At 39.2% G+C, this 23,124-nt stretch overlaps 1 protein-coding gene across 1 annotated transcript; it reads left to right on the top strand.

Annotated features, from left to right (window-relative positions):
- The first annotated feature begins 9,177 nt into the window (after window positions 1-9,177).
- POLR3H (DNA-directed RNA polymerase III subunit RPC8) lies at window positions 9,178-23,011 on the top strand. Its single transcript, XM_051210697.1, has 6 exons — window positions 9,178-9,336; window positions 10,203-10,299; window positions 10,339-10,489; window positions 10,528-10,614; window positions 15,953-16,094; window positions 22,863-23,011. The coding sequence occupies exons 1-6, from the start codon at window positions 9,226-9,228 to the stop codon at window positions 22,911-22,913; spliced, it is 639 nt and encodes a 212-aa protein (XP_051070712.1). The 5' UTR covers window positions 9,178-9,225; the 3' UTR covers window positions 22,914-23,011.
- The last annotated feature ends 113 nt before the right edge of the window (window positions 23,012-23,124 follow it).

The following is a 23,124-nucleotide window of genomic DNA, read 5'->3' as shown; positions in this document are numbered from 1 at the left end:
CATATTTTTACTCTAATCTGACCGTTTGCTGATTGGCTAGTATTTCTCAAGGTTACTTAAGATTCGTTCAAAGGTCGTCCGTAGATTAGAGTTACGCGGATTTTCCTAATCCTGATTCAGCAGATAAATGAAGTGAATGAAAATCGGAGTGCCAAACCATCGAGAAGATTTAATCCAATTGCAACTAAGGCAAGTGCATTATGGATGCACAGAAAGACGTTTAACGTGTGGTGAATAAAATGATCGTACATTTCAAGCGTCTTATTACAATTTATTTCAATGTTAAAATAAGATAAGCCGACCTCGAAATATGCAAAAGTCTAAAGTTAGTTGAAAGTAGAAATATAAAATAAACCTGCATCTGAATTTCAAATTTCCAGTGATGAACATTTATTTTGATTGAAGCCTTCAGAAATATTCAGTTCACTTAATTCCTTAAAAAGGAATTGTTGTTGTTCGTAACGTCCCAAACCAAATGCAGATGTAACAGCTGAAAAAAATTCGGGCTAGGATTCTGCAGACTTACATTTTCTGATCTGTTGCATATTGCTAATACGGGTACGCATTTGCTTGTGCCTCACTGGACGCAGAAAAATCACACTAAAAACACCTATTAGAATTCAACTCAGTAACGAGAAATCCCAAAGATTCCAAGAACAACTGAGGTCACTCGTAGGTAGTTTCGAAAACGAGGATGACCCAGATGTTGCTTAGAAAAGTATGCAAACAGCCGTGACATTATCAGTGATTTAAACCAAACGGTTACAAAAAACCAATGGATTTCTAAGTCTATTGCGCTGGTGGATTCTCGTAAACTCATCGCATCAGGCTCTGAACAAGATGAAGAGCGAAAACAAATCAATTCTAGGTTAACCAACACAAGACAGCTCTTCAGACTAATAAAAGACACTGGAACTAAGAATTGGCTGCACCAACCACATATCCGTCACGTCCTAGCGCACAGGCACGCCTATCAGCGTCCGACAATGATCTTTCTTGACTTAAAAGCAGCATTTGACTCTGTAGACCGAGAGGTACTGCGGCATTGTGTCATTGAAAGGTGTGCCTCAAAAGTACATAAACCTTGTGAAGGCTCTACACTTGAACACTACTAATCGAGTCACAGTTTATGGCGAACTGTCATCTGATTTTTCAACCTCAGGTGGTGTCCGGCAAAGTTGTCTGCTATCTCCATTTTCGTTCAACTTCATCATAGACCTACAGATGGAAATAACGCTCTCTTCGACTGAATTTCCGGGCATTTATCTCCCACCAGGATGTCCACTTATCGACTTAGAAAACGCAGGTGATATAGTCCTATTTGGTGAAGACGTTGATAAAACACAATCTTTTGGTAGCACTGAGCAACAATGCCAGAATGTTTGGGATGCGTTCCTCCCCCTCTAAATGCACGTTGTTGCTCCAGGACTGGCTTCCGTCAACACCTGAACTAAGGATAGGGAGTAAATCAGTCGAACGCGTCGACAACTTCAGTTATCTTGGAAGTCTGACCAGCCCTAATAGGTTTTTGTCTGACGAGGTTTCAGCATGGATCCCAAAAGCTCGTTCGGCTTTAGCCAACTTCACCTGTGGAGAAGTCGAGGTATCCGTCTATCAATAAAAGGACGAATATACCGCGCGACAGGTCGTTCCGTATTATTTACGGCAGCGAAACGTGGCCATTAAGAGTAGAAGATATTCGTAAGCTAATAGTATTTGACCACAGATGTCTTAGAAATATTGTTCGTATCTGCTGGGATCAACGCGTAAGTAATAGTGAAAAAAGACATTTAGGTGATTGACATACATAGCTAGTTTACAGAATTCGACTAGGATCTCAATACTTGGAGACTGTCTCTTCCAACCAACTAGGAAGGTGTTTGTTTAACGAGGAACTTGGTAAACGTTTGCATGACACAGACTAATTACTGGGACTGTTAAAGATAAACTCCGCCCTCTGGTTGCTTTTAAATACTGAAGGTTTCCTCAACTCATATGAAACAAATTATATTGGTTAACAATTACTAATCCTTTACACGTTCATAAAGGCCAGTTGTAAGGCAAACTTATGATGATTAAGTGAGTGGAGAGACCTGGCTGCGCTTAGTCTGTTAGTTCGGAATGTAAAATACGTTTCTCGACCAAATCATTCAATAAAGATTCCTCATCTTACCGGTCGATTCATGATATCTCTGAAGTAAATTATGGCTAACATCATTAGTCACTAGATGATTCCACCATAGGTGACCAATGTCCTGTCGACGTGTTCAAAAACCAGAAATCGAAGTGGCGTAACATACACACAGAGTACAGTTTCACTAGGCTATTTAGGGTCGCACTTATTGTGTGAAGTACTAATACATACCAAAACCTAACTTTATTTAATTATGTCTGAATGGCTGGTGAAATCTTTCTGATTTGACTTAGCCTAATTCGTATTTACATAGATTAATACTCTACTTGCTTACCAATATTGATATACTTAGTAGCATGAACTAGACCTTTATTTAAGCATTTATTCTACTTTACATAATAGTGTAACTGACCAATTTTTAGTAACTTCTTTAGCTATTTCAGCTAACCATGCCAAGGTGTATTTTACCACTTCCAATGACATTTGGTAATAAATTTAAGTCATTTACAAACTAATCATAGTACATCGTAGCTTACCCATATATTATTTAATGGGTTGTCTCGGCGAAATACTACCCAACAGTGGAATGATACTCCATTCACAATTTCTTACTAGATTAGTCGGTTACGACTCCCAACATTGTTAACATGTTAAACACAAGAGTAAAGGACGTGGCGAAAGTAACAATGACAAACCTCTACTAATTCACATTCAAAACTAATATGCGCAGGATTCTCTCAAAAACGCACCACAACTTCGAATCAACGATATCTTGTCTAGCAACTGCGAAAAGCTTACGAATCAACACGATTTGTTAAGAATACAATAGAAAATACATGAAGGTCGTTTGATTTTCAACTCGTATCGCATACATAATGAACTGTGAAGTCCCGTAATTCATATTTGTTCCTTAGGTATAACGCGATAATTGAGACTTGAACTAGTTGATTGAGTAAAAATGAGAACACACCTTGGAAATGACCCTGTATTCTTAACATAATTGACTCAGAAACGTGTGTATTACAATAGTTACGCAGTATACCTCCTGCATATGTGTCAGTCCCGCGATCTGACCAGGGGAAAGACATTATTTGCTTGATTGATATAAATATGGCCCAACAAATGAGGGTACTTGGTCCACGATACATCACCACTGAATGTATCAGCAAGAACGACAAATCAACTAGGTATGCAATGATGACCCGAAGATAAAAGTATTATATGAGAGATAAGCCAACCAATATAGTCATATACTTACACTGATTAACGCAATCGATGCAAGGGTGCCAACGCGAGATGGTTTACAGTGAGGAAAAAGTGGTCGGAGAAACATCGGGATGGTTAGACTAAGTCTGTAGCAATTGGCGTCACTCCTGGTTGAACGATGTAGGGTTCCTGAGTAAAAGTTTAAACAGAGACCACAATATGGATTAAAGTTGGTTACAATGGTGTCGACGGATAAAGTCATCAGTAACTACGATTGCTGAGTAAAGCACCGTCCTGAGAGTTGTATTCCACTTTCAGTCACGCGTATGGTCAGTCTTTCAGCAAGTTTTATCAGTGTTAGTGCCATCACCAGAAACAGACTTCGTAATTATGTAGGTTTATGAGAAGTTATTACCGATTACAAAAGAGTAGTCCATTTGGATTTTGTGATTCTGTAAAAACGAATTCCGGCTACCATCTGCCACAAAGACCTACGTCCTTAAGACCAATGCTCATACTCGTCAATAAACCTCACTTTAGTTTGGGTGCTCTAGTAATATTATAACCTCAAAGCAGATCACAAAAAATACCTAACAAATATAAGTTGTGCTTACGAAATTCGACTAAGTTATTACAAACAAGCCAATCTTCACAGCGCTTAACATTAGCATGCTCTTTAAATCCCGTGTGCCCTAGTTTTTCAAATTTTTAAGCTTACCATACTCAGTCGCTCATCTCTGATGGACGTCCAGGTCTGTTAAGACTTACCTAAGTTTTCATATTGGCTTTTATAAACATATGACCGCTTAATTTGTTGTACAATGCAGCTACTCTACAAGCCATATATGCTATTTGAAGGTTCTGTTGTGCATGAATACGTATGGTGTTGTTTATATTCACTAGTATTTTTAGATGACAGAATTTCCTCAAGCTTTCATACAGAGCAAACAAACACCTTGAGATTCATATCAAACCAATTAGGATTACTGGACGGATAATTGCTAAGAAGTTTGGCCGCACCATCGATCAAACCGTTATATGCACTATCGTCGGTGCATATGGGAGGGAGTACCAAGTGTTTCACTATCCTTCGCTACGTATGTTAATCAGTAACTCGGTCTGCTTCCTCATTAAAAACATGTGCAGATCCTGTCCATTGAGAGAGGACGATTGCCTGCATTAATTTAATTATTGATTAAGGCTTTACACTATCGTATGATTAGCGACTGTCAAGTGTACTACAGACTTAATTATAATTTCTTATTATACGAACTGCACTCTTGTTGAGCAAGACAATAATCTGAGATTATTCCTAAGCTAATGAATTATATGAAGCGTTTCTCACATGTTGAGAACTCTACAGCAATACATTGAGGGATATAAACGTTTTTTTCGACTCCGGAAACAAATGGTTATTCAGTATTGCTTGATCTTGCCACTGGCTTTTAATTTTACTACCGATGTCACTTTGGAAGTTCATGGAAATCTAGACCTAATAAAAATCAGGACTTCTGGAGTCTGATATCATATTGCTGTATGATGGAAAGCAAATTATCCCAACTACACTTAAATAATCAATAACCATCATCCAACACATGTTTAATTTACACGAAGTGCAGAAGCAATTAAACGCTGTCACTGGCCTGAACTCACAAGATGTTTGCAAGCAGCTGTGTTGTGACCTATACATGAAACCAGTCCAGAAAGCCTTTGGAGTCATCGTGGTGTCCGTCTGAACATCGAAGGTCGGATATGCAACGCATAGATAGCACTAAAATAGAATTGTTACGCTACTTCTCTGAACTGATTTTGGGGATATCGTACCTAGTATTTTTATCTACAAGTGGATGATCTGATATTGTAACACTACACATAATGCCAAGGTTCAGTAACGTGTGTTTGGGTACGAGGATTATGAGCAGGAAGTTATTGTAAGCTTGGCAAACTGACTGGAGGGTATTTACACGGCTACCGTTTCATTTCATTTCCCGACGCTGAGATTAGTTGGAAAAGTTAGTGAAATAAATCATTCCACTTCACACTATTATACATACCACTAATAGTTTGATGAAGAAAATGTCACAAACGAATTCTTAGTTTACTAAATAATAAACTATTCAAGGACGTTACCTGTGTTAACTCACTAGCTATTGGTTAATTCGGAGAATTTCACAATACTTATATTGTGAGACTAAATATCTCATCCCTGTAAGATCCACGTCAAAAAGCAAGACGATATCCTCAGAAACATTATACTTTATGATAAAATACAAACTACACCTAAATATCTTTCGAAAAGCATTGGAACACTAAGTAAAGTTAATGACTAACCTCACCGTTCACAAGAATAATCAAAGTTCCCATCAGGAAAAAGGTGCTTCGATTTACAATTCCTTTGGGGGATGAACATGCTTATTTTCGTATGGTAGGTCCAAGACTCCGTTATAGTGCATTCGGACAGGAGGGGCTATATTCGAGGTCTCTGGTACTTTTGCCCCAAAATAGTCTTTATTAAAAAAGAATTCATCTCGAGGCACTCTATCGTATATCGCGATGTAAAGGTCAGGATTCTTTGCCACACAAACAATACTGTAACCAATCATGAGGACCACACCGAACGAAACTACTGATCCAAGAAATGTAACCGGATAATTTTTAATAAGCCAATTAACCGCTCCTCCTTGATGTGCTGTAGAACTCAGTCGGTGGGGAGAAACAGAAAGTCCACGCCTGCAACATGCAATCAACGATAACCTGGATAGACTCATAATCAAACTTCGTTTGTTTTAGTGAGAACAAGTGCAATGAGTAGTTATTCGCTTTAGAAAAACAGTAAACACTTGTAGCCAATTGCAACGCTGTCAATTCCTGTCTACCGCTAATATTTGTTTCCGAAGGTCAAACTCAAGATGGCGAACCACACTACCGCTCTGAAGGGTCAATGATGGTCAGGAAATATGTGGAATGATAAAAGAATAGATGAAAAATTATGTCTGGAATATCGTGTCCGCTGTTAAGGAAACTTTGGAAGTACTATTGGTGCCTAAGGTTATTTCATTGGTGTGTGCTATATATGTTACATGAATGTGATTTCAAATGGTTGTGGACGGTGTAGCGGTAAATAAATCTCCAAAATCAATAGCTCTGTAAGTCTTCGACATTGGATGCTGACCAGATTAGTTTTATTGGACTCACCTAGCTGGAAGTGCTCGGTCATGCATCCGCACCAGATCACGAGTGGAAACGCCGTGCTCAACATCCTCTGCAATCGCTAGCCAGATTAGATAAGTTGTTCCTCGGTATACTGATAGCCTATCAAATATATCTTCGAACATCCTCACTTCTGTCTTTTGATTTCGCTTGATGGGTGCGATTCATAATGGAAGGTGTTGCTGGTTAAAGCGTTGTCAAACTTCAAATACCTGTAGCGTCTTCAACTGGATAGAAGAAGCTTTCGCTTAACGGTCTTCTATGTCTAGTAGTAGTAAATCATTGATACCTCCAGGCAAGAACCTTGGTGCATTAATGACAATAGAGAAATAAGAAATTGGTCAATCATAATAAGATATTATCCTTTGTCCTTAAGAATAGGTCATGTTTCCTCTTGAGGAACTCCTAAGGGAGTAGATATGTTGTGTAACGTAGAAGCTTGCGGGGAAATGTTAAGGAGCGTATAGACCAGTCGTAGTTAAGGAAGGAGAACCAGTTAATGGGACTCAAGTTCACTGGAACAGATGAAAACCCTGCAGAGAGCTCTTACGCAGACCAAAGCAACTGAACTTACTGTAGATCGAAGCGCCATACACAGACCTTTTTATAGATGCTGTCCCATTAACAGTTAAACGAATTAACTGGGATACCGAAAAATCAAGCTGCATGAAACACCAGAATCAGGCAACATACCGACCAAAGCACTAGGGTCAGATAAAGGGGTGGTCACGAAGGTGCTGTGAATTTTCTTTGGAAGGATTTGTGAGGAAGAACGAGTATCAAGAGACTGCAAAGAATGATACCACATCAAGATATTAACGAATGATCTTATCATGTGTAAAAACTGCGAAGAAATTAAATTTTTATCGGCATTAGGCAAGGGTTTCAACAGCGTTGTTGAACTTGAACAGAAGATTCAGCAGGCGATCATATTCCAGGCCGACAACCTTGATTTATTGAGGGTATCCACTAAACCGTGACTCTTCGGATTGTTACTGAATAATTAGTTGAGAGAGACCTGTTGGTATATATCAACTTCCTTGATTTTAAGAAGGGATTCGATGGCGTAGACAGGAGGACCTTGTGAAAGCATCCTGAACACTACAGAGTACCTGTGGAGACCATTACCGTTATACGGAATTCTCAAGACAGACTATAATGCGAGGCCATGCCTGGAGGGCGACTTACAGGTACATCGCATGTGAAGAATTGGGTTGATTATGTAAACTGCCGAATGCTATTCATATAATGAACCGACATAATCACGATTGCCAATTGTCGAGTGTGGGCTACCAAATTAAGTTAGAGAAAACATGGGACACAATTCTTCTTAACTAACTAGTTCTAAATATATGGTGCATATTGCTTCACGCATTTGAACTCTTAAAATAACACTGTAGCAAAATAGACACTAAAAACCGTAAATCATCAACGTAGGTGGTCTGTGTCGATGATTGAGGGCCTGTTTGAGCCGTACGGGAATGGTGAGACCCCATAGATTACATCAGCGTCACGCCATGAGGTTAGCACGTAGCATGGGCCACCCCTACGTTGTACCCAGGTACTGTGGCTAATTTAATGACCGTATAGATAACGACATTACAGAAATGTCTGGTAATAATATGTATAATCGAGTGCGACTGCTGCCTCATGAGGTTCAACTGATTAATGCTCGGTGGTCGTCCTTAACCTTGACGTGGGTCCATACTCGGCGACTCGACTGCCGCGTGACTTGGCTAAGGCCATGACATCACTGACCTTACACAACTGTCAGGAATTCTATGAAAGTTAAAAAACACTAAATCACTATTAACTCGTCACAAAATGTCCTTCAAGTACATATACTTGGAGTTGGATGGAGAAAACTGACCACTTGATCCTTACTTATTGCACATGCACCACAATCAAAGTAAATAACCTACGCGAACAATGTCCGAAATTCGAAAGAATATTTCAACAGAAATCAGTAACAACGTCTCTCATAATCATTATTGATAATACTTCAAACTAAGACATAAAAGATATGAAAACTACGACTCAATCCCAGATAAAAGGATGATTTCACGAAACTCTCATAGTTCACACCACGCATTGTTTTTCTCTGTCGGATTCTTAATGCTTCTGAACATCTCCTTAAACAATACAAACCCAAGGGGTAACACCTAGAAACTAGAGAAACAACACAGCAGAACGGACGGTAGACGCAACTTCTACTCCTTAAGGGTTGCCAAATGCTGGAATTCACTGCCGGCTGAGCTAGTCCAAGCGACTTCCCAGGAGTTCTTTAGGAAGAAACGTGGCCTATTCTTAAGGACAAAGGACAATATTTTATTATGATTAACCAATTTATTTTTTCTCTATTATCGTTAATATACCTAGGTCCTTGCCTGGAGGTATCGATGATCTACTACTACTAGACATGGAAGCCTGTTAAACGAAAGTTTCTTCGATTCCGTTCACAACCTTTTGAACCATTTTAGCTGAATGTAGTAGCCTCATTTGTGTGAATGTTTAAAAACATTCGGATCAAATAAAGGGTGGAATCTACTTAGGCTGATACGGGATTCGTTCCTATGAAGTGAAACTGAGTTTATTGAAGTTTTCGTGTACTGGTAGTTGGTTTTGTATCACGTTTGATGGTGGCTAGTTTAAAGTAGACGTTACTTGTTAGTGAGATGTTTGTTCTTGTTTCTTTGAAGGATACCGTTGTAATTAAGCCTAATTACATCGGTTCAGATATGAAAGAAATAATGGAGCAGGAGCTTAATTCTCGTTTCTGCAGCAAAGTAAGCAATACATATTTTTTTATTTTGTAGAAATAAGTACATTAGTGTTAACGTTTATAGCTAAGTAGAAATGTTACTTTAGATGCGTAAATCTGAGCCGTGGATTCTAGCTGCTATATACCCGCTCAACGTCATTCGAACTTCACTAATTTATGTGTATACAGACAAGGCGGTATCAAGTAGATGTTCTTCAATAATTTTGTTGCTTTGTTTCTGAGCTCATTTCTCTTCGTTATGTTGTCCCATCTAGGATCCTTTATTTCGCACCAATGCCTACACCACAGTCGCCTGGTTCTCGTGCTCCCTTTGTCCATTCATTTAACACAACTGAATAACCTCTATTGATTTGTTAGTTGAAATTTCATCAATCACAACACAGCAACCACCCATTGGCTTGCATACTCGTCTGTCGATCACTTTTCCGTTGCCTACATATGCTAGTTTAAACGACAGAGTGCGTAGTATCAGTGCTTTTTAAGGTGGTATCAATGTGGCTTTTATAAGTCAAACAGGTTAGTTGCTACGAGGCACATTATGACTATGTTACAACGATTCTCACATCACATGGCACTTAAATGAACGTTCCGTCATAGTGGGTTTATGTACCTTAAATATCACTGAAAATTATAAGTTTTCCGAATTGAGATTTATGTAAACACGCGCGTTAATAGTTTCATTCAAATAAGGCATGTTTAGTTTCTATCATTCATGCTTTGAGATTGACAGTCTAGTTCGTGTCATTTGTTTAAGTATTCGGCATATGTAAAACTGCTTTATATTTGTTATTTTAATTGTTTCTTTCCGGTCGTTTTTCATTTTATAGCTAATCTTCCTCAAAGTTAATTTTCAAATATTTCTAATTGCAGGTTATTTACAAAGTTGGTCTGTGCATTTCTTTATGGGACATTCTGAAAGTTGAAGAAAGCTTTATATCAGATGTCGATGGTGCCTATTATACTACAGGTAGTAAAATTTCCTTCCCTATCAGTGCTGGCTAATTAGTGAGCTTTCGAATTGTTTGCTTTCGTCCATTTATTGATGAAATTCTTATTGGAATTGTAAAATCTCTCTCCAAAGCTGGCTTACGTGTGTCACTGAATTTTTTTGATGATGTATTTATACCTGCAGAAAAACTACGCTCACCTTCAAGATAGTAAATTCTATCAATTTGTTATTCACTCTTCATCTTAGCGACTATGAACAAAATGCATGGATATGGGAGTATGCGTACGAAGGTGAAACAGCTGAATTGCGCATTGACAAACATGATACGATTCGGTGAGTATTCATGTTTGTTACAGTTTATTATTTTGTTGAAGTAATTATGGTTCACTGATTATGTGGATGTTAGTTTATTAAGATGTGAATACAAAAATAACCTGTAAAGGCCATCGATTTCAGATCAAATCACCTGATTTTTAGGTATGTCACAAACTTATTGGACTTTTGCTTCATAATCTTCGATCTTGGTAGAGTATATCTATTTCTGAGAATTTCACGAGGAAACCACGAAGAATATTTCATTTTTATAAAATACTTGAAATTTAAAGGTTACTTTCACCATAAGTTAATGTCATTTATGAAACGATTTCAGACCATGGAGTGAACGTCCTCTAGGTTCTAGTTCTTGGTTCTCTTCTGTATGGAGATATGGCTGTATATTCGGAAAATTAGGTCTTATACATAACATATTCGAAAATTGATCCACTTCGGTTGAGAGATCTATACAGTATCATTAGCCCCTGTGATGGAATTTGAAGTCGAGAATATAAACATGCAGTTGTTTGTCAGGATGTTATACTAAGAACAGATATGAATTCCTCAACAGTTCTCGTCTGATTGCAGCTTTCAGCTAAGCCTGATGGTTACATTTGAATTTTGTCAATACTCAGCTTAGGTAACCCGACTGTAGCTGTTACCTTGACGTGGTGGTCTGACTTACCCATCGTGATGACCCAACCGGGCTACATTGGCTGGAACATGTGTTCCTGTAGGTTCTACCATGCCAAGCAGGTCGATTGGAGAACGGTAAGACTAAGAGTAGTAACTCAAGGTCTGAGAGAGAAATCGTACTGCTGATTGTAGAGGGGCGTGACAGCAGTAAAGTGTTTCCCTCGGGCAACCAGCATCTGTAGCGATGCTTCCTTCTCACAAGAAAGGAAGGGGTTAGAAAAGGTCAACCCTAAAAATGTCACACCTCACCTTATCTCACGGATTTCCGTCTCCGACGATAAGGCCTTTTGAAGAACAGAGCTAACACGTTAAAAACTTCCCACAAAAAGTCTGTGCGTGTCCGGCCTCAAGCATTTGTTCCTTTAGCTCTGAGGCCACGCTCCCAGGTCGTTAAGACCAACATTAATCTAACTTCCTTTTCAGGTTTCTCAAGAAATACCCTCCCACAGTGTGGGCAGCCGGGTAGTGACATCAGCCCTCATACCCGTAACGGCACACAAGAGCAGGTTGGTCACAACCAAACCCTTCCTACACCTCTTAATAAGCCTCTTATCTCCACGACTAACCCCTCTCACGTTCCTTTATCACCTTTCACCGCTAATGCAAACGATTCGAGTACGCGGAACGTTATTCCCGGTCTCCTGAAACCACGCTCTAAACCACATGTAGGAGCTTTGAACGTCCGAACACTGTGCCAAATAAGACAACAGGCTTCTTTAGCTAGGACTGTAGAATATCACGCCATCGATGTATGCTGCGTCTCCGAAACGTGTATACAGAATCCGAGTAGCGTCATTCATTTGACCCCATCATATCATAATAAAGAACCATCTCGATTCATACTTCATGTATCTGGAAGCCCTGACGCTGCTTCCCATGGCCTCGCTGGTATAGGTATAGTATTGAGTCCTAGGGCAGAACTATCTTTCTTAGACTGGATCCCAGTAAAAAGTTGCTTGTGCGCTGCCCGACTAAACGGAGCATTAGGAACTCGAAATGATAGGAACACTCGTCGTCTGCCTACTCTCCCACTGACTTCAGCTCAGATGAGGTAAGAGATGAGTTTTACAGGAAGCCTTTTGACCTCCGCCAAAAAGTTAGGCGCTCCGATGTAGTAATATTGGCTGGTGGCTTTAATGCTCAAGTAGATAAACTAAGCGAAAAGGAAAGACACCTGGGTGGATCTTATGGTGTCGTGGCTCAAAGAACAGATAATGGCGACTGTCTGTTGCAACTACGCTCAGATAATCGCCTGTTTCTAGCAAATACTAACTTCAAGCGTAAGAAAAACACCTTTTGACATGGCGACCCCGAGTTCATCCCAACGTTGGACCCAACTAGATCATATCGCCACCGGTGGAGGGGCTCGATAGAAGACTGTCGCTCATTCTGGAGCACATGCTTAGATTCAGATCATGCTCTAGTACGAGCGCGTATCTGTCTGCGTCTTACTGGACGTAGGAAAGACGCTGCAAGTAAACCTCTTAGGGCCCTACTTAATGATAGTCAAGCTAAGAGTATATTTTAGGAACAACTAGGAAAACAGTTAGGCAGCCATGTATGTGATGCCCACCCCGAGGCAGCATGGAATGATATCCGAAAAGCTGTGGAAACAGCAGTGATATCTGCTAGCAAGGTAAACCACAAGGTCAGGGAGAAACACTGGGTCTCAGCAGCATCTACCCCACTGATAGATGCTCGAAAACTCATTCCATCTGGCTCTGAACATAATGAAAAGCGGAGTCAGTTGAAGTGCAGGCTGGTGAAAAACCTACGCAATGATCGCGAACTGTGGTGGGTAGCGAAAGCAAGAGAGATGGAAAAGGCAATGGCAATAGGTAACAACAGACACCTGTTCATACTTGTCAAGGAAACCGGTATTAAGAATCCAACTGTTAACGAAACTATCTCGAAAAAAGATCGACATATTATTCACTGTCAATACAGGAGATTTGATCGATGGGCAGAACTTTTTAGGGATCAGTTTAACTGACCTTCAGCCAAAATTCGGTTTTCCACGATCTTCAGTCGACCTAAATGGCAAGTTAATGTAAGTCCTCCAACTCTTTACGAAGTTGAAAAAGCCATAGGAAATCTGAGGCGTGGGAGAGCAGCAGGGCTTGACAGGTTTACCCCTGAAATTTTTAAGGATGGCAGTCCAGTATTAGCAGTGAGATTAACTGAGGTCTTGAGTAGAATTTGGGAACTGGACGTAATCCTATCTGACTGGTCTCAATCACTGATTGTGCCAGTCTATAAGAAAGGACAAAAGTCCTCTTGTGACAATCACCGAGGAATCAACTTGACTAATATAGTGTCTAAAATATTAGCTTCAATAATACTTCGACGCCTAACCAAAGCTCGTGAAGAGCAGACTAGATAAAACTAGGCTGGTTTTCGACCTGGACGTGGTTGTATAGACCAGATACTCACACTCTGTCAGGTCCTCGAACATAGACACATTCAGACGCCCCATAATAGTAGTATTTCTTAACCTTAAGGCGGCGTTTGACTCTGTTGATCGTGAGGTTCTATGGTAGTGTTTGTCACTGAAAGAAGTACATTAACCTTATAAAGGCTCTCTACTCGAACATAACTGGTCGAGTGAGAGCTTATGGCGAACTGTTATCAGAATTGATTACCTCAAGTGGTGTTCGTCAGGGTTGCCCACTCTCTCCATTCTTGTTTAACTTTATCATTGACGTGCTTTTAGAGATAACACTTTCCTCATCTAAATTTCCAGGGGTTGAACTTCTACCAGGAGACTCACTTGTTGACTTGGAATATGCCGATGACATGGTTCTATTTGGTGAAGACGCTGACAAAATGCAGAGTCTTCTGACCACTCTAAGCAACAATGCAAGCATGTTCGGGATGCGATTCTCCCCCTCGAAATGCGAAATGTTGCTTCAGGATTGGGTTGCATCGACACCCGAACTAATGATAGGGAGTGAAGTAGTTGAACGTTTCGAAGTCTCATCAGCCCTCGTGGTCTGGTGTGTGACGAAATCTCAGCACTGATACAGAAGGCTCGACTAGCTTTTACCAACTTGCGTCATCTATGGCGTAGGCGAGATATCCGTCTATCAACCAAAGGACGTGTTTACTGTGCAGCAGTTCGTTCCGTCCTACTTTATGGCAGTGAAACGTGGCCGGTAAGAGTAGAGGAAATTCATAGGTTACTAGTATTCGATCATAGGTGTCTTCGAAACATTGCTCGTATATCTTGGGAGCATCGAGTAAGTAATGCAGTTGTTAGGAAAAGGGTACTAGGTAAGGATGGCAAATCGATTGATGAAGTGGTGAAACTTCATCAGTTGAGACGGCTGGGACACGTGTTACGTATGCCCAACGACCGACTGCCTCGACGTGCGATGTTTTCTGGTGTAGGAGTGGGTTGGAAGAAAGCTAGGGGCGGACAGACCAACAAATGTCACAAATCCATGGAGTCACTGACAAGTGAATTGAGCCATGTTGCTAGGTGTAGACTACCTGGTTGGGGACCGCGAGATGATAGCAACCGATGGTTAGAGACCCTGAATGACATGGCTCAAAATCGTTTGCAATGGCGCAGGTGCATCCACTCTTTGTGTTCTCCCTGATTCTAATCTGTATTCTTCATGTCCCTTTTTTCTCTTCCAAAATTTATTTCACTGTGTTATACTCTTTAAATAACATCTCCAAACCCTAATCTTCCCGATTACTGCTTATAATCTTACTACCTCTACCACTACGGGATTTGAATCGACAGTTGTATCTCTGTGCTAATGTGGTGTGGCAACTTGGACTGATGTACGTAGGTACGAAGTTCTACGCTGTTGCTGACTGAATGACTGAAAGCTTAGGTATATGACTTGTACGCTTGTTGATTGAGGTCCTCACATACCAGGTGGATCGTTTTCGTTGAGGTAAGCTCAGAAGTAAAATATATAAGCTCCAGGAATAGAGTTGTACTGCTGGTTATGCTGTGTTTTGGCGGCAGTAAGCTGTCTTCCACAAATAATCAGAATTTCTTACTGTTGTACCTTTTCACGGACAAAAGAGCTAGTAAAGATCTTCCTTGTCATTCCACGGCTTTCCAGTGTTAGCGATAAGTTTCGGAGATTACGGAATTAGTACAGTGAAAACTATCCAGTTAAATGTCTTGTGTGGCTGGCCTCAATCAGTTGCTTTTGTGGCTTTGGCGAATAAAAGTATTTTTACTAATCCCGTTTTATCTCGTTACTTGGGATGAAATATCTTTCTGTATTGTGCCAAACTAAGAGGTGACATATTTGTAGCGTTTCCGAAACCTGGATACAGGAAGTTCAGTCATGAACGTGACTACGCAGCTAATGTTGAGAATTAGCGCAGTTTACCTTTAGGTTGTTTGGAAACTGGACAGTGATTTCTCGCTGTTTTAAGTGTATAGGTGGCGTTAATTTCTGAAGCAAAACGCGAGCTACCATATCTAATCCCAGCTGGACTTCAACCAAAATATATAATAATTCCATTTGAGTTCCGAGGATTTCGAGTCGCTTCTGTTTGGTCTTGATGTCATTGAATCCATTTTACAGAATTCACCCTAATATTTCCGTGTGTATATTTAAAAACACTGTTTCAGTTCATTTTAATTTAGTTAACGAGGTGTGAAAACTGTCTCCACTTTCGATTTCCGTTGTAGATTTCGTGTAGTTGAAGAAGTTTGGTCTGATCCAAACCCAGATAGTGACAAAACTAGCATTTCAACTTCTAATGACCCATTAGAGTGCGGTGATGGTAATCCAGACTCTTTAATTGAACCCAAAGCCCCCTATACAATAATCGTGAGTTTATTTCTCCGGTATTTCTGCAATTGTCATTTCTGTTATCACGATTTTTTGTCTGTGAAAGTATTTATTATCCTAGCTACTATCAAGCATCTAAGTTACATGGTTAAAAATGAATAACTTTGCAGTATTTTGCAGCCGTTCGGTCCTATTTTGTAATGCACTAGCACGAAGCTATGGTCTCCCTATGTACTAGACGTAGTACCATCAGTTTATGTGTAGAAAATATTAGCCCTTAGACTTATGACCTGATTATAATAGATAACCATCTATTTGAGGACTTGAGATGGTGGAGATTTGTAGCTCAGGTGGATGGCTTTGGTGGAGTTTTGTTCTCTGAGCTGAATGGTTTGGTTGTAGAGCTTTCATCATTCTGATCAATATCATCAGCAAAAACTTCAGGTAGAAGTGAAGTGTTCGAGTGTCTCCACGTTTGGCTCACAACTTGACCTGAGAGCCTGATGAAGCAGTTTAGTTAAGAGAAATACAACCAGGAAGGATTCTTTCAGCCAAAGAAGTTCCTCTCACTTATATAAAATAAATAAAAAGGTTATAGCAGGATCGCTACCAGCTTCTATTCTGAGCCATATCCAATAACGTTTCAGACCACTGTGTTGCACTATCCCTAGAACCCCAGGTGGGGAGTGACGGACAGATATCTGAGGCTTATACAGCTGTCTTTCACATCAGGGTATCGCTTTATACACTGACCACCTTTCTGCTTTTTCCAACCAGTCTCGGCATCGGCAAATAATCCACGATGTGGAATTCTCTGGGATAACATTCGGAGGACATGCCCAAGCCACTGAAGTCGATGTTTCGAAATGGTGACATTAATTGAATTAACATCACTGTGCTCATACACATTGTTGGACCTCCACATTACTAGCATAGTGTTGCCGCTGAATGTCGGAAATTTGTCTAGGTCAACGATGACCAAACACAGAGTTACTTAACATCCTTAACTCGGAGAGACCAGGTTTCACAAGCACAGAGCAGAACTTCTCTCACCGATGCGTTGTAGATCCTACCTTTTACAGTCAGGTTAATATCACAACGGCACCAAAGGTGGTTCCGATTTATTTATTTGAACACATAAATATTGATACTAAGAGGCACTGAATACTTATGTACAACACAGGTCACTTGATTTGCGTGTGGGCTGTGATGCTGCCCGGATGCCCAGATCGAAACAGGTGGTTTCCTTAGGGGGCCATGCCCGGAGCCTTCGACTTAAAGGTCTGATCCAAAAGGCAGTGGAGCAACATTATGAGATGCAGTCCCATGGTAGTCAGTAACCAACAATAGGTTCATATGCCATTTGTTCCTTCAGGATCCTGGAGTGCATGTGCACCATTGGTTTAGAATCATGGTTTTCCGACTCCCCTAGGCGGACTCTCCGTGTCCACCAACCCGGTTAAAGAGCCGGAAATTCACTTTTCGTCCTCTCAATTTTGTGAATAACACCCCTGGTGCGAGAAGGCAGTGAGTAGGACTTCCCTGGTACTGGCTGTATGCATGTGGCCATGTGAGAGCATTTCGAGAGGGAGAGCTAACTCTTCCCACCCTCGGCCGTACCAGGGCATTTGGGGGCTGGTTCCGATTGACATGAGCTGTCCTGGTTCTCACTATACGTGAGTTGATCTTATCATTCAAACCACCACTATCACTTACGCAGCTAACCAGTTACACGAATTTCTCGAATACTTCTATCTGCTGGCTACCAAAAGTGAGTGAAGGTTCAGGGTCCTACCAGTATTTTAAAAGCACTTTGGACTTAGAAGGTGCAAAGGGAATCCCATACCTATGGATACTGATTGCCAACTGATTAAGTGCGGGTTGCATGGCTTCTGTATCGTTGCACAGTAAGATAATATCACCCGCATACTCAAGGTTGAGAAGTTTTTCTCCAGGTAACAAATCCATACCACCACTACCTACATCCATCAGAACTGTTTCCAGATAATCATCGATGGCAAAGTTGAAGAGGAATGGTGAGATTGGACAACCCAGATTGACCCAACTACTCGAACACAACAATAGGGAGAGGTGGTTGTATGCTCTCACTCTGCCTGAGATGTTTGTATATAGTGAACTCAGACACACCTTTCTTCAATACACAATCCCAGTGAACAATCCTGTCCAGCGAATTGAAGGCGGCCCTGATATCAAGAACACTACGATTGTTAGTCTGTAACAAGTATAACGGTGTTCTCACACTTGGCGGGGGTAATAGGATCTTGACTAGGACGAAAAGCAGGCTGCTCCTCAGGAGTCAATGCTTCTCGGGTTTTGAACAATCTGCAAAGTATGACGGAGTCCAGTGGTTTGGACTCAATCGGAAGTAGACTTATTACCTGATAGTTGTTGCATAGGTGATGTAAACCCTTTTTAAAGATAGGGACAACTATCGACTCATTCCACAATGTTGGAAATTTCTCTAATTGCTATACAACTAAGTCAGTTCCTTAACCTGGAGGTCGACACCATCTGTACAAAGAACCAGAGGTAAGTAATTTTACTCACTATTTTCATCGCGTCATGCAATTGTAGCCGACTCTCACCTATACTTTTCGGTGAGATGGTAGCTAGCCGTGAACCTAGCTCGGTTTAATATTTAGTTGCAACAGAAGCTGCAACCAATTTTCTGACATCGATGCGTTTAGGACGATGAATTTGTTGGCCACTGAAACGTAGGATAAAATTACTGCAAACAATAGCATGATCGGAGTCCAGATAGGTACTCTGAAAGGAGAGACGGTTCCGTGCACAACCACACCAGCGTTAGCTGATCGCGATGTGATCAATCTGAGCCTACGCTCGAGAATCAGAAGGGAGGACACCAGGTGGCACATCGGTGGTGACTGTGCCTGTAGTTAGTGCTAGCCAGAAACAGGTTGTGATCTGCACACAGTTGCAGTAGACGGTTACTGTTATCTGATCTGTGACCAAAAAGTTCCCATCGGTCATTCCAACGATTCTTTTTTGTGCCTAGTAGCCTAACCCGATCTTTTAATTCTCCGGTTATAACTACAGTATTTGTCGAACTCACTTTCTGTAGAAGAACACTTGAGCGGTGGTAGAACTCATCCTTAATTGCCTCTGTTGGAGCCTTTGACCTAGAGGTCTAGTCCATCGGACAGTGGAGCAACTTTAGGAACTGTAATTTCATGGTAGTCAGTGACCAGAAATAGGTTCATATGCCATTTGCCCCCTGAGGATCCTGGAGCTCCTGTGAACAATTTGTTCGCAGTCAGGGTTTTCTACCTCCCTTAGATAGACCCTTCATACCCAGTAGCCCTATTTAAGAACTGGACTTTCGCTTTTCGTTCTTTCAATTTCGTAAACAACACTCCCGCCTCGAGAAGGCAATGCATAGTAATTCGTAGTTTCACAGATTTATTTCTGCCTTGGAAAATGAAAATACATCTCCGAGTTAACATATTCTGCCTGCTTCCCGTTACATTATTTTAGTATCTCGTTTATTTAGATTTTTAAGGTTATTATTTCCCTACTTAACCTTTTAAAATGAGACTGGACTGAGATTTTGAGATGTTTGAGAAGATTTGTAGCCCAAGTGTATGGTTTGGGTGGATTGTTGTCCTCTGAGCTGAATGGTTTGGTCATGGGGCTCTCATCGTTCTTCCGAGTGGCTTCATCAGCGCAAATGATGGAAGCTTCACGACCAAACCATCCAGCTCAGAGATCAAAACTCCACCTAAAACTGGACTGAAATCGTTAATAAATTAGTTAGTGAGTAATTTAGTCTAACACAATATTGCTGGCATTCCCTAAAGACTTTTCACCATCGATACAACTTGATTTCAACTTCAATAGTTTAAAAATAACTATGGATTATTCCATTTGTCAAAGCATAATATAACGACTTTTGACTATATATCAGTGGTCTTTGATTTACATTGTATGGAAAGAAATCGATTCTCTTAAATGGTTTGAAGAAATACACAAATAGAAATGAGATATATTTTGTTGTTCTAGTCATCCTGAAAGTGAAAACGTACTTTTTTTCTCACGATGACTGAGAATTCTTTGGAAGATACTCTTATAATTATTTCGAATTGATAAAAAGTTCGATGAAGCTTTAGGACGGAAGTTAGTCATCAGATGTTTGCTTCTGCAAGTTAGGTTGGGATGGTTATTATTTCTACTGAAGGCCAGTCACTTACTTGTCTCCATGCACTGAGTTAGTGTGTAAGGACATCTCAGGAAGTCCTAAATAAATGTCATAAGTGTTTTCTTAGTCCAACAAATTCCCTCATCTCCAATCTTTGTTTTCTGGTCGTGAAATTCTACTTAGTTTTGTAGTTTTTGGGGCTGTCAGTCATTATGCTTTCCTCTTTAAACATAATTTTAGCCTTCCTTATTTAACCCCATACTGAGTTCATTTGTTAGGGAGAAACACTCAAGCCTCTGACTTTATTACTTTCACGGTTTGAAGAAGGTCGATTATTTGATTTGTTTATCTCATCGCTTCTGGTATATCTTTATCGTGAATTATGCTCTTGTTCTATGTGCGACTTGATACGAACAAATCATAGAAAGCTCTACACTATAATTTCTACTGCTCTATTTAAGTATCCTGAAAATCGTTATAACTAAAATTTCATTGGAAAGAAACCAACATTGTGGTTTTATAAACTACGTTACATTTTGAGTTGATTTAATATTAAAGTCAAATTAAATTTTGGTTCCCCATAGTGTCCAGAGTATTTTCGTTTGCTTCTTCTGTTCATATATCTTTTTCAGATAGTTAAAATCGTGACAGCTTTTCCCCGTAATTTTGTAGATTTTTTCTTATTCCTAGCGTATCCTTGATAATATTAGCTGTTTTCTGTTTTGCTACTTGTTTATATATCAGTAATATATATTTCGATAGATAAGGAACTACTTGGAAGGTGTTGCACGAGGCCAATAATACAATAAAATTTATCAGTTTGTTAACAAGTATTTCATTCATATGACAATGGTATATGGAAAAAACAGAAATTGCTTGAATATAACATGTATTTGGGGGATTTGTGAATAAGAAAATTCGATGCTGTAAAGAGCGGCTCAACGGGGCGATCGCCTTTTAACCATTGCGTTATCTAAGCTAAACAACCACGTCTTTTTATCTCGTCTATAATATTTTCAATAATAATAACTGGTTTATCGTTCGTCAGGATAGAATTGTAGGGAGAAATATACAAAAAGATATCCACGCATAAAATTAGAGATTTAAGACAACAGAATTGTTATAAGAACTGATAAATTAAGCGGAATTGTAGAAATGCGTTGCTTCACTTGGTACAACAAATCAGAAAGTTAAATGTTAGCAAAAAATTTACATAAACACGAAATAATACCTCTGATAGTGGATCTCTTCACGTAACTACTCTCTCTCATTTTTAAATTTTAATAAGTGTTTACAGTTTATTTACTAACCATAAAAAAAACACTATGTAATCGGATGTATAAGAGAATATAATTTTATTATTGAGGTGACAAGTTGATAGTTTCATGGTTAAAAAACCATTAAGTGATTCAATTGAAGTGGTTATGATACAGTTCCTTCATTTCAAATTTCAAAAATTATAGTTTTCTCCCAGAAACTTGGATTTTGCATGTATTTAATTGTAAAAATAGACATACAGTGATATTTAGTGGTTCATGTAAAACTATTTTATCATGGAATTCTAGGGTCAAGTTGCACTGCGTGGAAGTTGCTTTTATCTTTTGAATGAACAGCACTTTTCATAAATGAATTAATGTTGATTCACCTGCGATTATATAAAAGCTCTGATTTCGATTTCGTGTGGTATATTGTAATATTTTGATTTGTCAAATTAGCATTATATTAGTTATGACAAGCCTCAGGTTTTTCTGTATCTGAGGTTTAGACATTTAAAAATAAAACTGGCGTTCCTTATGAAAATATTTTTATAAGTGTACCTTAAATATGTAATATTGACTGTTTGTTTTTTGTTAGGGATTCGTTTGATCGTGTTTGGTCTTCTGAGATGAATCGATTTGTTTGTTTGTCATTGAATTTTTTATTGCTGTAAGCTATAGGAATAAACCATAAAAATAGTGATCGTAATTCGATCATTCTGCTTTTTGTTTTCGACACTAATGATTATAAAATTCATCTTAGGCTTCATAAACAGCTCGATGAAGACTTGATTAAACTTGTTTATATCATTTATTTGGTTTCAAATTCAAACCTAATTTAATTTGTAAAACACAATTATAGTATAGAATATGAAAACGATAAGGCTTAGTGATAAATATTACTGATCTTGGTTCAAATATAAAGTTAGTTATTGTTGGAACTGTTGATAAATCTATTCAAAGTAAATATACGGTGAGTATTACAATAATTAACTGTTATTTTGAAAATTATAAGCGAAATTTTAATGATTATAGCACTTGGATTCCGCAGGTCCAAACACTACTTCATCTACTTTGGCGTTCGGCTAGGCATGTTATTTTAACGAATTTCACACGATAAATAGGGAATAAAATACATTATGCAAATTTGTAACCGACTATTGAGTTACATGATTATTACTTTTCTTCTTCTTCTTCTTCTTCTTCTTCTTCTTCTTCTTCTTATTCTTCTTATTATTATTATTATTATTATTATTATTACTATTGTTTAACCGAATTTCTGTTTAACCACTAAGTAGTCTACCTTAATCTTTTCTGTAAAGGGAAGACTGTTACTACATTCTTTTTCCATCCATTTTCTGTTTCTGATTTTAGGGTTCCGTTGTAGCTGATGGACTAGGTGTAACTTGTTGGTGGGTCAGTTAACCTGAAAGAAAACTCTTTTGATATGATATTTTTGTTTATAATGTATGTATTTCAAGATTCTTAAACTTGATTATTACCGGGGTTATTTTTTGTTTTTAATGAAATATTATTGTTAATGGTGATGACGGTAAATTTGAAGAGAAAAAAGACGTATGTACCCTCATTACTTTCTTTTTAAGAAAAGTGGAAACGTCATGATAAACAAGATTAT

This window comes from Schistosoma haematobium, chromosome ZW (genome assembly GCF_000699445.3).
Source record: "Schistosoma haematobium chromosome ZW, whole genome shotgun sequence".
Classification (NCBI taxonomy): Eukaryota; Metazoa; Platyhelminthes; class Trematoda; order Strigeidida; family Schistosomatidae; genus Schistosoma; species Schistosoma haematobium.
Note: the sequence above shows the minus strand (reverse complement) of the source record. Positions and strands in the feature narration are given on the sequence as shown.